At 39.2% G+C, this 15488-nt stretch overlaps 1 protein-coding gene across 2 annotated transcripts in view; it reads right to left on the reverse strand.

Annotated features, from left to right (window-relative positions):
• GABRB2 (gamma-aminobutyric acid type A receptor subunit beta2) overlaps nt 1-15488 on the reverse strand; it is a 444575-nt gene that overhangs the window by 267181 nt on the left and 161906 nt on the right. For both annotated transcript variants that reach the window (XM_073649520.1, XM_073649521.1), the window contains one exon: nt 9784-10004. In XM_073649520.1, coding sequence (XP_073505621.1) covers nt 9784-10004 — 221 coding nt within the window. The remainder of the gene's footprint in view (nt 1-9783; nt 10005-15488) is intronic.

Consider the following 15488-nt stretch of genomic DNA (forward strand, 5'->3'; position numbering starts at 1 on the left):
CCCGTGACACTAACAATGAAGATACATTGGTCTGCCCATGGGTTGTACATAAAAAAGAACAAAAGATTGTGGAATAGCCTACTTGGGTAGGTAGAGTAAGGCAGGTTTCACACATCTGTGAAACACTAACTGTTCAAGGATTGAAAGACCCATTCAAAAGATTGATCTTCCAACCTGAGCTAACTGATTGATATACCGTATGCTTATGAAGTAGTTAGCTCAAGTCAGGATACTCGGCAGTCGGACTAGGTCTTCCAGCCTAAGCACCATTAGCAATTTATGGATAAAACCAGCTTTACTCATTAAAAACATTAGTGTTTAATCAACTCTTGGTCCATATAAATTTATACTAAAAGAAGTTTTGCTGGTGAATAGGAAGACTCAGTAATCTTATACTTGTGGTAGGTCAAAATGCCAAAAAGAAGACATCAATAGTGTAATATTTATCAACAATCCTGTGCATTTGGATTTTGCTGGATTAAAACGACCAGGAAGAAGTGAAATAATAGTAATAATTTATATTCTCCTTGACCTGACCTGGCCTTCACCCTGTCTTGTCCCTACATGCAGCCGAAATTGGCTATGGTCTTCATTCTGACTCTGTTTTTTAACATCTAGGCCTCAGGATGTTGTTGCGTGAAACATGCCATGTTGCTGTGAGTCCTAGTTAGCGTTGGAGGCTCTGAGGATCCTGGAAGGCAGAATCAGACTGAAGTCCAAGGTGGAGTGGTGCTCCATGCAGGGACAGATGAAGGCCAGGTAGCGAAAATTAGAGCATAAAAAGGCACATTCAATTTGCATCAAATACATTTTATTAAATCTGCCAAATTTGAATTTCAGCAAATTTGTTCATCACTAGTCATTATCTATACATAATTACCAATATTCATGTTGGTAACATACAGATGTTTTATTCCTCCATCTCCATCCCAACCTCACCGAAACTGGTCATTTGTGGTCAGGGTTTGTGTTAGCCCAGACCCTTTTTGGCTATGGACACTGCAAATTTTCAGGATTGATTCGGAAAAATCAAGAGAGCCTCGGCTAATTTGGCACTGTTGGAATATATACCTACATTGAAAGGAAACATTAAGTATTGAAATCTGAGCCTTATGATATTGAAAAAAGCCCACAATATAGGCTTAATTTATAGGGATTTTCCTCTTTCAGTTAACACTGGTCACTAAGGCTGTTTGTTCTGAAATACACCATCAACAGCATGGCAGCCACACAGCGAACTCACTGATTCTGTCCATGTAAAGGAAGGCCGGGCTTTGAGCCGCTGAGCTCAGTGATTGGCTGACGTGCTGTTGATGTGATGTTAACGCTGCACTGCGGCTAATACTAGTGCTGAACTGCTAGTACCAGTAGTGGAAGTTCACATCACTAAGGAAATAAAAAAATTAAATTTTTTCAATATATATTATATTAAAAATAACCATTTAAGTTGAGTCACCCTATTTGGTTAATAAAAAAAAATCTTAAAAACAAAAGCATATTTGATTGATATCACCGTATCTGTCAGGGCTGTTCAGCTGGAGTCGGAGTCGTGGCATCGAAGTGTGCTACAGTAAATTTATCACTTAAACATGAGCCATGTATGAGGGAGTCGGAGTCGTTGAGTCGGAGTTGGTGTCATGGAAATTGAAGAGATGGAGTTGGAATCAGTGGTTTGGCTTGCCGACACCACAGCCCTGGTATCAGTAAAAGGAAAAACTATTAAAATATCACAATATTTAACCTGCACAGTGAACATAGAATGAGAAAGAGAAATAAGTATGCCAGAATTGCTGTTTTTTGGTCATCTAGCCTCCTACAAAAATGGAATAAAAAGCGATCCAAAAGTGGTACACACAAAACTCATATTGTAGAAGCTTAGCATATATACTGGTCTGCAGAATTACAAAATGTTATTAATTTTACATTTTTAATTTGTAAAAGAAATAAGTTAAGTGACTCATTGTAAAATGTGAACTCACTAGCGAAAATACAGCAAAACAAAAATAGTAACTGAAAAGTGTTGTTGAGTTTGTAAATCCACATTAAGAAGATTAAGGTTAATTGCTCCGGGCGGTACATAGACAGAAACTCATTTAATCAATATATTTAGGATGCTGGCTCTTTGTGCTCAGCATAATTGCACTGTATCAAGAGCCATTGACAAAAATTTGTGAAATGCATTGGCGTCACATGGGACCTCCGTAATACAATATTAACATCTCTAAAAGTCTTGTGCTAGCTTTTGTGCTGGAGCATTTCCAGAAAGTGAGTTTTGGAGACAGTAGGCACCGGCTCCAGAGAATACAGACATAAAGAGATGGGTAGAGAGCAAATAAACTCCACAGTATAATTTGCTGCTCATCTGAAATTAAAGAGTCTATTGATTTCAGTGACCTAAAGTAACAGGCAATGGAGCTGTTAGCAGCTTCATCAACATTATATGAATATCAGTGAACATCAAAAAATCAAATTTAAATTATGTGGTCAAAGCAGGAAGAGCCAGAAGATACATTTCATAATATAAGAAATGGAAGACTGCAGCACATTCCTCCTGCCGGAGAGAAGAGACAGCTGACCCTGACAATATGTAAGGACTTTACATTATCCCAAGAGAAAAATATGATCAGACCTGCTCAGGCTTGTGACAATGCAGTATCTTCCTTTCCCTTTCATTCTTTTTTCTATTTCTTACTTTCTTCCTCTACCTTTCTTTCCTTCTTTTTCTCTCGTTCTTTTCCTTTCTTCCTATTCTTTTTTTTTATTTTAAATTCCTTCGGCTCCTGGGAGAAATACGTTAATTTTCTCCAGGGTGCCGCACTTTCAGTAGAGTTGCCGGACAACTTCCTAACGCTATTAACCTGCAGATTAACCCCATATTTGCAGGTTAATAGCGTTATCCAACCTTTACCATGAAATATAAATATCTGCTCCCTCTGTCATCACATTGACAAACACATGTTCACTTCTTGAGCTTGAAATTGGATTTCAGAAGAGGATGTGAAGCGTGTTTCAGAATGATAATGAGTAGTTGGGAAGACGATGCCAACCAAATATTACCAAAGTTCATTAATATTAATGAAACTGGGGTGCACTGCACAATTTCGGCTTAAATGCCTACTGTCACAGGTTGTCTGTCACGCCAGGTGTGGGAGAGACTTAATGCAACACAGAGGGAAGAGGGAAAGAGAGCCCAGACATTAGGAAAAGGGGGAAGTAGAGACCTCCTAGTCTGGTCTAGTGTCACCCTGTCTCAACTGCCGTCCCTATATTGCCTCTTCACCAATCACCGCACGTGTGCCTCACCCTGACTTTCCCTGGCGTATGGCAAAGGCTAGGGAAGGGAGGAGATCAGCACTAGTTGATCTCCACAAAGCTCTATAGACAGCAAGGGTAGACAAACAGGGGGAGAATGCTTAGCTTTAGACGACCCCAGACAAATGCAAACTCGGTCTCAAGCTCCAGAGAGGATGAAGTACTGCTCTTGCTAAGCCTTTACAAGTAGAAATGAATATAACCGCCACCTCCCTCTCAGACACGCTAGGTATATATACACCCAGGCCAGGGAGATAATTACCAGAGGGAGGTAGCCGCTAGGTCCTAGAGACAGCCTCTCATCTAAGAAGATGTCTGTAATGCCAAACGTAGAGATCTCCTGCAACCAACTGCAGGGCGACTGTCTGTCACCTCTGATACACCCGTGACATTGTCCTGGCCATAGAGTAATAATGCATCATCATAACCTTTGTCTCTTCAGACTAAAATAATCCCGTCCCACTCTCTCATGTGTTGCCCACAGCTCTCCACATTCATCATCTGGCTGCATCAAGATTTTTTTCACTTGTTTGCAATGTTCAAAAGGATGGGTGGTAACAAAAATTAGCACTTCCTGAAAAACCTCTTTAGGTAAAAGAAGATCAAGATATAATAAGCCTTTCTCAAGTACTAGAAAAAGTAAAAAAAATATCCTTTTAATGTTCTTCTAAAAGCCTTGGAAGTCGGCTGATGCATTGGTGAATTAATTTACCACACTTGTACTTCACTTTTGGTAAAATCAATGTCAAGTTTTATAATTTCAACCATTGCTACTTTTTCTGTTTTTCCCAGAATTGATAGGTCCTCTTTAATCTAGCCACACATTTTAGATAAAAGTTGTCTAAATTGATAACTAATTAATGTGCATGGGGGCTTCCTGACCACCTTGAAAGAAGGAGTTCATGAGTATGTGAAGCCCATACTTTCTATTGAATCTGTACTCTGATCTTGTGCACACTGATGCAAGAGCGGTGCGACCAAGTTGCCTGAGCTGTGCGCCTTGCGGTGGGGTAGGGAGGTTGGGGGTCAGGACTGACAAAGATCCCTACTGATTTGCTTGCAATAAATATAGCACTTAAATATAGAACATGATAATGGTTTAGTTACTCTTTAACTCTGAGCTGTTACAATTTATAAACTGCTGTGTGCAATGTGAAATGTAGCAATGATAACTAGAGATGAGCAAAACGATTCAATGCAAATTTTCAAGAATTTGCTGAACCAAGAAAATTTGAACACTTTGCAAATTGCTTTGTGTGATTCTCCTCAAATGAGTGATGCCATTTTACATATTATTGAAAAAACTGCATCAGCAAGATAAGGCTCACATGACCTCGGGCATGACCTGACAGACTTGCCCATAATGTCACGCAACTACCACAACACATGATATAGCAGAACAGACTATTATAGCCTGTATAAAAGGGAAGGCCATTTTGTAGTGAATCTGGATCGTGGGAGGACGTCAAAGCTTAGCCATAGAAATAAAGAAAGTCATAAAGTAGTGTATAAACAATATATATATATTGTGTGACAGCACAGCAATGAAAAACGGTTACCCATAGCCATACATGTGGAGGTCACTTTGAATTAATAAGGTTGCATTTGCATTAAGAAGACCTCAAAGAATCATACATCTTTTCAAGGCCATTGGAGGGTTTGGGAAACTTTTTATTCAAATTGATCTGTCACAAATCCAATTTCCTGTGAACATTCAGAGAAAGTGGCAAATACAATTTTCAAAAAATATACTCATGTCCAACAACAACCTAAAATGAGCATTTTGTACAACTGTGTCCTTCCTTAGCTTTTCTTGGCTTGACATGCCCCCAGATGAGTGTCGTGAGATGATATTCTCTTGGCAGATGTTTATGCTGTACACGTCTTTGTGTGGTCGCCCAGTAATTGTGATGTGATTTGCATTTTATTGAGGATTTAGCTAGCATGTAATGATATTGTATTGGACTTACATTATGGGTCTGTAGTAGAGATGAGCAGAACTTTTGAAATTCAAGTTCACCAATTGTACTGAATTTTCTCCAAAAGTTCAATTTGCTGCAAATAAATTTGTGAATCTCAATGCTGGAAAGCTTGTGATTGCTTGAAAAATACACATGAGGAAGAAAGGAGAGAAAGAGATAAAGAGAACCCCACTGCTTACACTCTAGAGTAGAGAGAGCAAGGACTCCGCTGATAATAAGACCTTACTCTCTATAGAAGGGAAAGAGAGTGGCCCCAACATAAGAGATTAAATTATATGGAAGACAGAAGAGAAGGTTGGAGCTTACACACTACATGAGAGAGATGACCCTGCTGAACCTAAGAGCTTACACTTTGCATGAGATAGAGACAGGACCCTGTTGACCATAAGCGCTTACAATCTACAGAAGGGAGAGACTGACCCAATAGTGACTACTCAAAAAGACAGGAGCCCTGTGACTGATGCTTCAGCACTGTGAGAAATTGTGACTGGCAAGCTTTTTTTGCAAACCACAAATCAGATCTCAAAGTGTTTGAATTTGTGTAAAATCGCAGATTTCAAGAAAGTTTACTCAAACTCGATCCTCTTAGGATCGATCTGCTCATCTCTAGTCCTTAGTAGCAATAAGCAGAAATGTAAGTGAGGACACATCTGTATCTTGAAATCTCTGAAGGGTATACAAATTATGGCCTGGGGGTCAACATTACCCGAAGGGACAATATCCATCATCTTTAAGAGTATAAAGTATAATGCAAAGATGATTGAATTAAGTCAGATTGTTTATATGAGATACCGATTTTACTTGAAATTTCATTAAAGGCTTGCATGATGTAACCAAACATTGAGTATGGAAGGTGGCTAGTATTACAGCTCAGCCTCAGTTTTTCTGATAGCACTTTCCAGATTCACAATGTTACAGGGACAATCTCACTCAACAACTGTAAAAAAGCTTTTGACTTTTTACCCCCAAAAATAACCTTCTTAGAGAGAACTAAAGTACATTTGGTGGCAGAAAACCAAGTTTTCATGATTGGGTTTACTTTCTAAAATAATTTTCTATTGCCAAAGTGATTCACTAGTTACTGAGTCACTAGTAGACCCACAAGTGTAGTCCATAGTATGTTTAAAATAACTAAAATTAATCATGGGACAAAGCAATAGTTACCAATTTGTAAATGTTCCTACTTTAATCACAACATTAAATGCATCCTAAATAAATTACTTAAAATATAGATAAAACCTACATAAAAACTTTTTAGAACAATACTACCTGAGGCCAAAATCCATAACCTGTATTAAATTAAAAGCATCCTACAAATGGAATTAAACAACATTAAACATTACAGCATCAATCAATCAATGATTTAAGACGAGATGGTTGTGCTAATGGGAAACAGACTTGTAAAGTGGTGGATATACAATCCATTATTGCAATCAATGAGTATAACTTAGCTTAATTGAGAATAGTTCAAAGTTCTCCTTGACTTTAAGCTTAAAGACTCGTAGTCTTAGATTGGATTGTAAAATGGCAGAAGAGTCGCACTTTCTAATGGCTTAATACACTTAACCATTCACATAATTATAGTATCAGATCTGCATTAACTGCTAAAAAAGGCGAAGACCAGTTCCATAATGAATTATGCTTACGAGTGTCTATGCCTGTGGCATCAGAGTACAGTGCCCGCACAGCCACCTATTATTTTCCTATAGCCACTCCATGTGCTTACATATGTTCACCCTTATACTATTCCATGCGATGGAGCCTACCATAATGTATCTCCAGGAGATTCTCAAAGAATCTTTAAACCAACACTTTAGCGTTTTTTTTAATGCAGCTCTGGAGTAGTGCTTCTAATCTGAGGTCCTTGAACCTAGACTCATACTTACCAGCCTCCGTCTTCAACTTCTATCAGTGCCGCTCTGGTCGGCCTTCAGTAGGATGTGACCTGCTGGAGCGTGCAGGAGGTCACTTTTCAATGTACAGACAGTGGTGGGAAAGAATAAGACTAGGGCTAGGGACCTTGGATTAGTAGCACTACTCCAGCGCTGAAAAATAAATGCTGGAGTGGTGCTTTAAAAAATCCTCCATTCCAAAATCCGCATTATGGAATGATGGCAGGCTATTAATGCCAAATTGTAGATCCGTACATCATCGATCCCGTAGTAGACTACTGAGCCAAATGGTTCACAAACATATGATACATGATTGCAGGCCATATTAGACACAAAGAAGGTTTGATTAACATTTCTCTCAAGACAGAATGTGAAGAAGTAGACATGATGTACATGTTCTAGTCTCTTGGTATTAAAGATATTAGAAAAATGTCTTATTTTGGCCAAATACAGCTAACTGCTTATCTCAGAATGAGATACAACCCACTGCCTTTTTTATGAAAATTAAATGTTTAATGAGATGAGTGTTGTCTCTTTGGAATTTTTTAGGTTGTGGATATTGCAATTAGTAAGTTTGGTGCTACACAGCACATAATTAGAGATGAGTGGCTCAGGCAAAATTTGAATTCGCCAGTTCACACAGATTTTACCGGGAAATTTGATTAGTCGAAAAGTTATTCTCTACTAATTTAATATCCCATATCATACTCTAGAGTCTCTCTAGAACCAAGAGTATAATAAACGTACGATGTAAAAAATAGAAATAAAAACACTTCACCACTCGCGCACCTCTCTGGCCATTCCTGCTGACTCTCTGCCCACTCTCCAGTCTTCTGTGCCTCCTTCGTCTAGTATCTTTGTCCCGATATTCACTCTAGGCCGGGATTCCGGTCAGATCTCCATTTCAGATCTCCAGGACTGGAATCCAGAAGTCTTCCATTGTAGGCTGGGACTTCCAACCGCGAGTAACCTCTGAAGCTCGTGCAGTGAATTCAGTGGCTGGAAGATGTGACTTGATAGAGTCACAAAGGATCGGACAGCAGACAAGGAGCAGCACGGGCATCCAGAGAGGATAGTATGTGGCTTTTTTTACTTTTTAACCTTTTGCAAGCCATTTACAGTTCTGCAAGATGGCAGCCACAGCTTGCCACAATTTTGTTGAATTTACACAGAACGAATTACAAAAAATATATCTTCTCCAGAATACAGAATTTTGAATTGTAATAGAATTAAATTCTAATCTAATATATTCACAATATCTAACTATAATGACAAGAGGAGCTGAGGTAACACTATGCCCCCTTTGTACTGCTACAACTTTTATCCAGTTATGGCCAATGTCAAAAATGCCTAGACCTCCAATGACTTAAAAATACATTAAAGGGATTCAATTTTGTATTTTTCTGTTGTGAATTATCATTGCCATCAACCTGATTTCATGTGAGAAATCCCACTATAATGTAATTAGGATGGGTTGCGTGCCCCACATATTGTTTCTGTCATGCACAGTTTGACCAGTCAGCTTGACGTAATTTTGGAGACATTGAGTATGGCTGGTGAATCAATAACTGTGGTAAGGAGCTATAGACTCTGTGATTTTATATAGTCTGGCTTCATGTTCTCTTTACGAAGCAATGCTATTTTATAGCTTTGGTACCACATATAGGTACAGTATAGGCCAACAGGAGTTTATGGCCACCATAATTTTGACTTATTCTTTGAGGAAGAGTTGGGAATGAAGCCAAGAAGATGGCAGCAAACAAGCAACACGTTTTACTTTCCCATGTGGAGAAGATTTAGGCTGTGTTCACTTAGGAACCCTTTGGAGAGCTGGTTGATAGCACCATACTTTTTTGACAGCACCTTAGGCTATGTTCACATAGCATTTTAGTATAGGTTCAGTGGCTCCATTGGCACTTACATTCGAAGCCCCGCAAAATGGGATTCTGTTGTAAGCACTAATGAAGCTACTGATTATAATGATGCAGAGGTAGACACAGTGTGCTCTGCCCAACATCATTACCGGCCACACACACCTAGTTGAGACGGGCACCAAGTCATTGGAATACATTTCGCTGCCCGCCTTAACTGGTTTTGCAGGGCTTCGTAATTTAAGCCCCGAAAGAGCCACTGAACATATACTAAAACGCTATGTGAACTTAGCCTAAGGTCCTATCAAAAAGCATGGTGTTATCAACTAAATCTCCAAAGGGGTCCTATTCTTATATTTTCTATGGGTCCCTCACCTCAATAGGCTCCCTTAGAAGGGAATATTTGTATTTGCATCAAACATGACTTTAAGAACTTATATAAATGCATTTTGAAATATATATATCAATTGATCGAACACACAAGTCATCAAAGTCTTCACATTCGGACTTGACTACCAAGAAGGAAATATTACTTTCTAAAGTTTTCCTTGAAAATCCAAATTAAAACCTGTCTTTTTCCCAAAGACATGCTGATAACAGTAAATTGCAAAGTCAGGGTTACAATGAATTACTTAGTATGCAAAAGAGTATTATGCTTGATAATGAACTTAATGTGCTAAAATGTAAGACTGTGCAATCAAGTAAGAGTATTTGTTGCAGACTGACCTTAAACCGTACAGTACGGTGCCATCAGGATGAAGACGAATCATTCTATTCTTCACTGTAACGCCATGCACAAAGGATTTCTTGTCATTTAAAAAGTATGTATCAGGAACCCAGAGCTGATCCGCCACTCTATTGTCCAAGGTCAAATTTAAAGGAATCACTGAATATGAAAGTCTTTTATCCCTCCAAGCCTGCTGAAAGTACATTGTCAGTGTGTAGTCCTGAAAGAAAAAGCACAGACAATAACTAATTTTAATACATTTTCGTGGTGTTATTTTATAGCAGGCAAAACGCAGCTTCATCATGTATTTCAAGGTCTAGAACAGCTGGCAAACGGCTGAGCAAATTATTTAGCTTTCTTACTTCGGAAATATTACAACATTTTTTATTTAAAGACTGAATCCATCTATGAACATGTGGGAGATAATTCCGTGTGGTCTGACAGTAATAAATGTATTTTCCTAATCATCTTTTAATTATTGCATTAATAATTACTGTGGCAGGCAAAGCTTTTAATACACTGAGATTGGGATATTCATTCAGCAAAGCAATACTGTTCTGAATGTATGTTAATATACACTGTACCATATGCAATAAGTCATCTTTTATATTGCTAGAGTTTTAGGAGTAAAGATAACAATGGAGAGAATCTGCATATGGGAATAAAATCAGAAACTGCATTATAATAATAGTCCTGTGTTTTAGTATCAAAGTGTCAGGAGTCTGGCACTGCTGATCCTGGCTCCATGCTCTTAGTCTGTGGTGCAAGTTGTCACTCACGTATTGTTTGTATGCTCATCTAGTCTTCCTTCAAAACCAAAGGAAGCTTTGATGGCGCTCGCTAGACACCTTGATATATTTAGCGCCAATTATATTTTTTTTCTGGAACTGAATCACAGGTTCTGAGCTATAAACAGAAGTGAAGAGATCTTTATGATACTGTTCCTATCATGTGGCAGAGGTGGTAACCCTACATCTTAATAAAGCCCTTAGATGTGATCCATGTAGGGTCTTACATTACAATTAATGTGATTTAAAGTGGTTGTCCGGTCTAAGATGATGATTCCGCAGTTTCTCTGTGTGACTGCAGATTAATGAACGCCCCCAGCATACGCCCTGAGCGCTGCGAGGATTAGCTGGCATCTAAGCTGGGAACGGCGGTGATGTTTGTGTAATACATACTCTCGGCCAGAGCCCGACTACTAGTGGGTGCGATCTCGCTCCATACGCCCACTGGACGGCCATGTCACTAGACTGTGTGCAGCCTCGCTCAATACAAGTGACTGGACGGACTCTGGCCGGGAGTATGTATAACGCATATGTACCCTCCGGTCCCGGCTCAGAAATCGGCGAATCATAGTGTGCGTGCTGGGGGGATTCATAAGTCTGCAGACTTGTCATTCTAGACTGGACAGCCCCTTTAAAATCTATAGCAGGGCTTCTCAACCTTTATCTTCCAGGACCACAACCGACAGACCAAGATGGTGCCTGGATCTCACCAGACAGATCAAAGCAGCATGTTCGGACTGGCCCACAGTGGAACAGGTTAATACCACGGTGGGCCCCTTTGAATTTCCATGCCCTTAAATCAGAGAGATATGTCACACAAAATACTTAATAAATAACATTTCCCACATGTCTACTTTACATCAGCACAATTTTGGAACCAAAATTTTTTTTTGTTAGGAAGTTAAGGGTTAAAAGTTGACCAGCGATTTTTCATTTTTCCAACAAAATTTATAAAACCATTTTTTAGAGACATCACATCACATTTGAAGTGACTTTGAGGGGCCTTTATGACAGAAAATATCCAAAAATGACACCATTCTAAAAACTGCACCCCTCAAGGTGCTCAAAACCACATTCAAGAACTTTATTAACCCTTCAGGTGCTTCACAGGAATTTTTGGAATGTGGAAGAAAACAATTAACATTTATTTTTTTTCACAAAAATGTTACTTTAGACCCCAATTTTTTTTATTTTCGTAAGGGTATCAGGAAAAAATGAACCACAAAATTTGTTGTGCAATTCCTCCTGAGCATGCAGATACCCCATACAGTGGTGGCCAAAAGTATTGGAACACCTGCAATTCTGTCAGATAATACTCAGTTTCTTCCTGAAAATGATTGCAATCACAAATTCTTTGGTATTATTATCTTCATTTAATTTGCTTGCAAGGAAAAAACACAAAAGAGAATGAAGCAAAAATGAAATCATTGATCATTTCACACAAAACTCCAAAAAAGGGCCGGACAAAAGTATTGGCACCCTCAGCCTAATACTTGGTTGCACAACCTTTAACCAAAATAACTGCGAACAACCGCTTCAGGTAACCATCAATGAGTTTCTTATAATGCTCTGCTGGAATTGTAGACCATTCTTCTTTGACAAACTGCTCCAGGTCCCTGATATTTGAAGGGTGCTTTCTCCAAACTGCCATTTTGAGATCTCTCCACAGGTGTTCTATGGGATTTAGGTCTGGACTCATTGCTGGCCACCTTAGAAGTCTCCAGTGCTTTCTCTCAAACCATTTAATAGTGCTTTTGGAAGTGTGTTTTGGGTCATTGTCCTGCTGGAAGACCAATCACCTCTGAGGGAGACCCAGCTTTCTCACACTGGGCCCTACATTATGCTGCAAAATTTGTTGGTAGTCTTCAGACTTCATAATGCCATGCACACGGTCAAGCAGTCCAGTGCCAAAGGCAGCAAAGCAACCCCAAAACATCAGGGAACCTCCGTCATGTTTGACTGTAGGGACCGTGTTCTTTTCTTTGAATGCCTCTTTTTTTTCCTGTACACTCTATGTTGATGCTTTTTCCCAAAAAGCTCTACTTTTGTCTCATCTGACCAGAGAACATTCTTCCAAAACGTTTTAGGCTCTCAGGTAAGTTTTGGCAAACTCCAGCCTGGCTTTTTTATGTCTCGGGGTAAGAAGTGGGGTCTTCCTGGATATCCTACCATACAGTCCCTTTTCATTCAGACGCCGACGGACAGTACGGTTTGACACTGTTGTACCCTCGGACTGCAGGGCAGCTTGAACTTGTTTGGATGTTAGTCGAGTTCTTTATCCACCATCCGCACAATCTTGCGTTGAAATCTCTCGTCAATTTTTCTTTTCCGTCCACATCTAGGGAGGTTAGCCACAGTGCCATGGGCTTTAAACTTCTTGATGACACTGCGCACGGAAGACACAGGAACATTCAGGTCTTTGGAGATGGACTTGTAGCCTTGAGATTGCTCATGCTTCCTCACAATTTGGTTTCTCAAGTCCTCAGACAGTTCTTTGGTCTTCTTTCTTTTCTCCATGCTCCATGTGGTAAACACAAGGACACAGGACAGAGGTTGAGTCAACTTTAATCCATGCTAACTGGCTGAAAGTGTGATTTAGTTATTGCCAACACCTGTTAGGTGCCACAGGTAAGTTACAGGTGCTGTTAATTACACGAATTAGAGAAGCATCACATGATTTTTCAAAGGGTGCCAATACTTTTGTCCACCCCCTTTTTTAGGTTTGGTGTGGAATTATATCCAATTTGGCTTTAGGACAATTCTTTTTGTGTTTTTTTCATTGAAGACAAATTAAATGAAGAGAATAATACCAAAGAATTTGTGATTGCAATCATGTTCAGGAAGAAACTGAGTATTATCTGACAGAATTGCAGGGGTGCCAATACTTTTGGCCAGCACTGTATGTGGGGGAAAACCACTGTTTGGGCACACTGCAAGGTTTGGAAGGGAAGGAGCACCACTTGACTTTTTGAATGTAAAATTTGCTTGAATAATTAGCAGACGCCATGTTGCGTTTGGAAAGCCCCTGATGCGCCTAAACAGTGGAAAACCCCCACAAGTGACCCTATTTTGGAAACTAGACCCCTCAAAGATTTTATCAAGGGGTATAGTGAACATTTTGAACCCAGAGGTACGACACAGAATTTGATAACATTAGGTCATCATATTGAATAAGTTGTCATCAGTCTTGACCGCAAGTGCTCGCTACTTGAGTTTGCATCGTGTACTCGGGTATGCACCATGTATCACGGGTGCTCGAATCCCCGCCCCACATGTTTCACGGTGGCACTAGTCTGAGTGGTGGATACCACAAACACCTTTTCAGTGCTGCCTGCTGCAGTGTAATAAACTCCCAGATGACTGATAAAGGTCTTACTGACCAAAACGTCTTTATTAGATCTGGAATTTTTATGAACAACAAAATAATTCAGTCTCTTTGAAGAAGCGAGTGCCAAGTCTTTCTTACAGTGTTCAGGTTTCAGGCGCGGGTTCAGTAACTGCTCTGTGTATAGAAAGTGTAACCGCTGCTCCGAGACTGACTGACAACCGGCTCCAATACTGATTCTGCTGTCAGTAAGTGGGGGGGGGGTGTTACAGCTGCCGCTCTCTATGCACAGAGCAGTGACTGAACCTGCGCCGGTACTGCCACCGTGACTGAAACCCAAACACTGCCAGGATGAATAATGTTAATTTCCTCTTGGCAGAGGGGCTCTAAGTGTCGGGTTCGGGCAGATTTAGAACACTATTAATCTGCAGATTACCCCCACATCTACAGGTTAATAGCTGTTTTTCATGTGACAGGTTCCCTTTAACATTCAATGGTGCAATCAGTGCTACAGTAACTTCTTACAGCTGAAGCCCTGCTATATATAGCACAAGCGATCGGATGATCGCAGCTTCAAGTCTCCTAAGGAGGCTACTAAATAAAGTAAGAAATAAAAAACAAAATAGAAAAATATAAAAGTTCAAATCGCCCCTTCTACTCCACTAAAAATAAAACAATGAAAAAAAATACACATATTTGGTATCCCTGAGTTCAGCAATGTCCGATCTATTAAAATATAAAATAGATTAATCCGATCAGTAAACGGTGTAATGAGAAAAAGTAATGGAAATGGACAAATTACTTTTTTTGGTTGCCGCAACATTGCAATAAAATGCAATAAGAGGTGATCAATACATCCTGTCTACCCCAAAATGGTATCAATTAAAACGTCAGCTCGGCGCACAAAAAAAATAAGCCCTAGCCGCAGATCCCGAAAAATGTAAACGTTAGGGGTCTTGCAAAATGACGACACAAACAAAATGTTTTTTCTTAAAAATTTTGGAAGTTTTTTTCACCACTTAAATTAAAAACAAACTATACTTGTTTGGTATCTGTTTACTCGTACTGACCTGCAGAATCATAAAGGCAGGTCAGTTTTAGTATATAGTGAACATGGTAAAGAAAAAAAGAAAAAACAATTATGGAATTGCACTTTTTATTGCAACTTCAGCTCACTTGGAATTTTTTTCTCACATCACATGATAAAATTAATACTGTCATTCAAAAGAAAAACTCATCTCGCAAAAACCAAGCCTTCATACGCCTATGAGGAAAAAAAAAAGTTATGGCTCTTGGAACAAGGGGAGGAAAAAACAAAAGCGCAAATTTAAAGCTGGCAAGTTCATGATGAGGTTAAAAGTGGAAAAAAATATATATATATTTTTTTTAATTAATAAATATATACAGTATAGACCAAAAGTTTGGACACACCTTCTCATTTAAAGATTTTTCTGTATTTTCATGTCTATGAAAATTGTACATTCACACTGAAGGCATCAAAACTATGAATTAACACATGTGGAATTATATACTTAACAAAAAAGTGTGAAACAACTGAAAATATGTCTTATATTCTAGGTTCTTCAAAGTA

This window comes from Phyllobates terribilis, unplaced genomic scaffold, assembly GCF_046119375.1.
Source record: "Phyllobates terribilis strain yellow unplaced genomic scaffold, ASM4611937v1 Scaffold_10__3_contigs__length_209671492, whole genome shotgun sequence".
In the NCBI taxonomy this organism is placed as follows: domain Eukaryota; kingdom Metazoa; phylum Chordata; class Amphibia; order Anura; family Dendrobatidae; genus Phyllobates; species Phyllobates terribilis.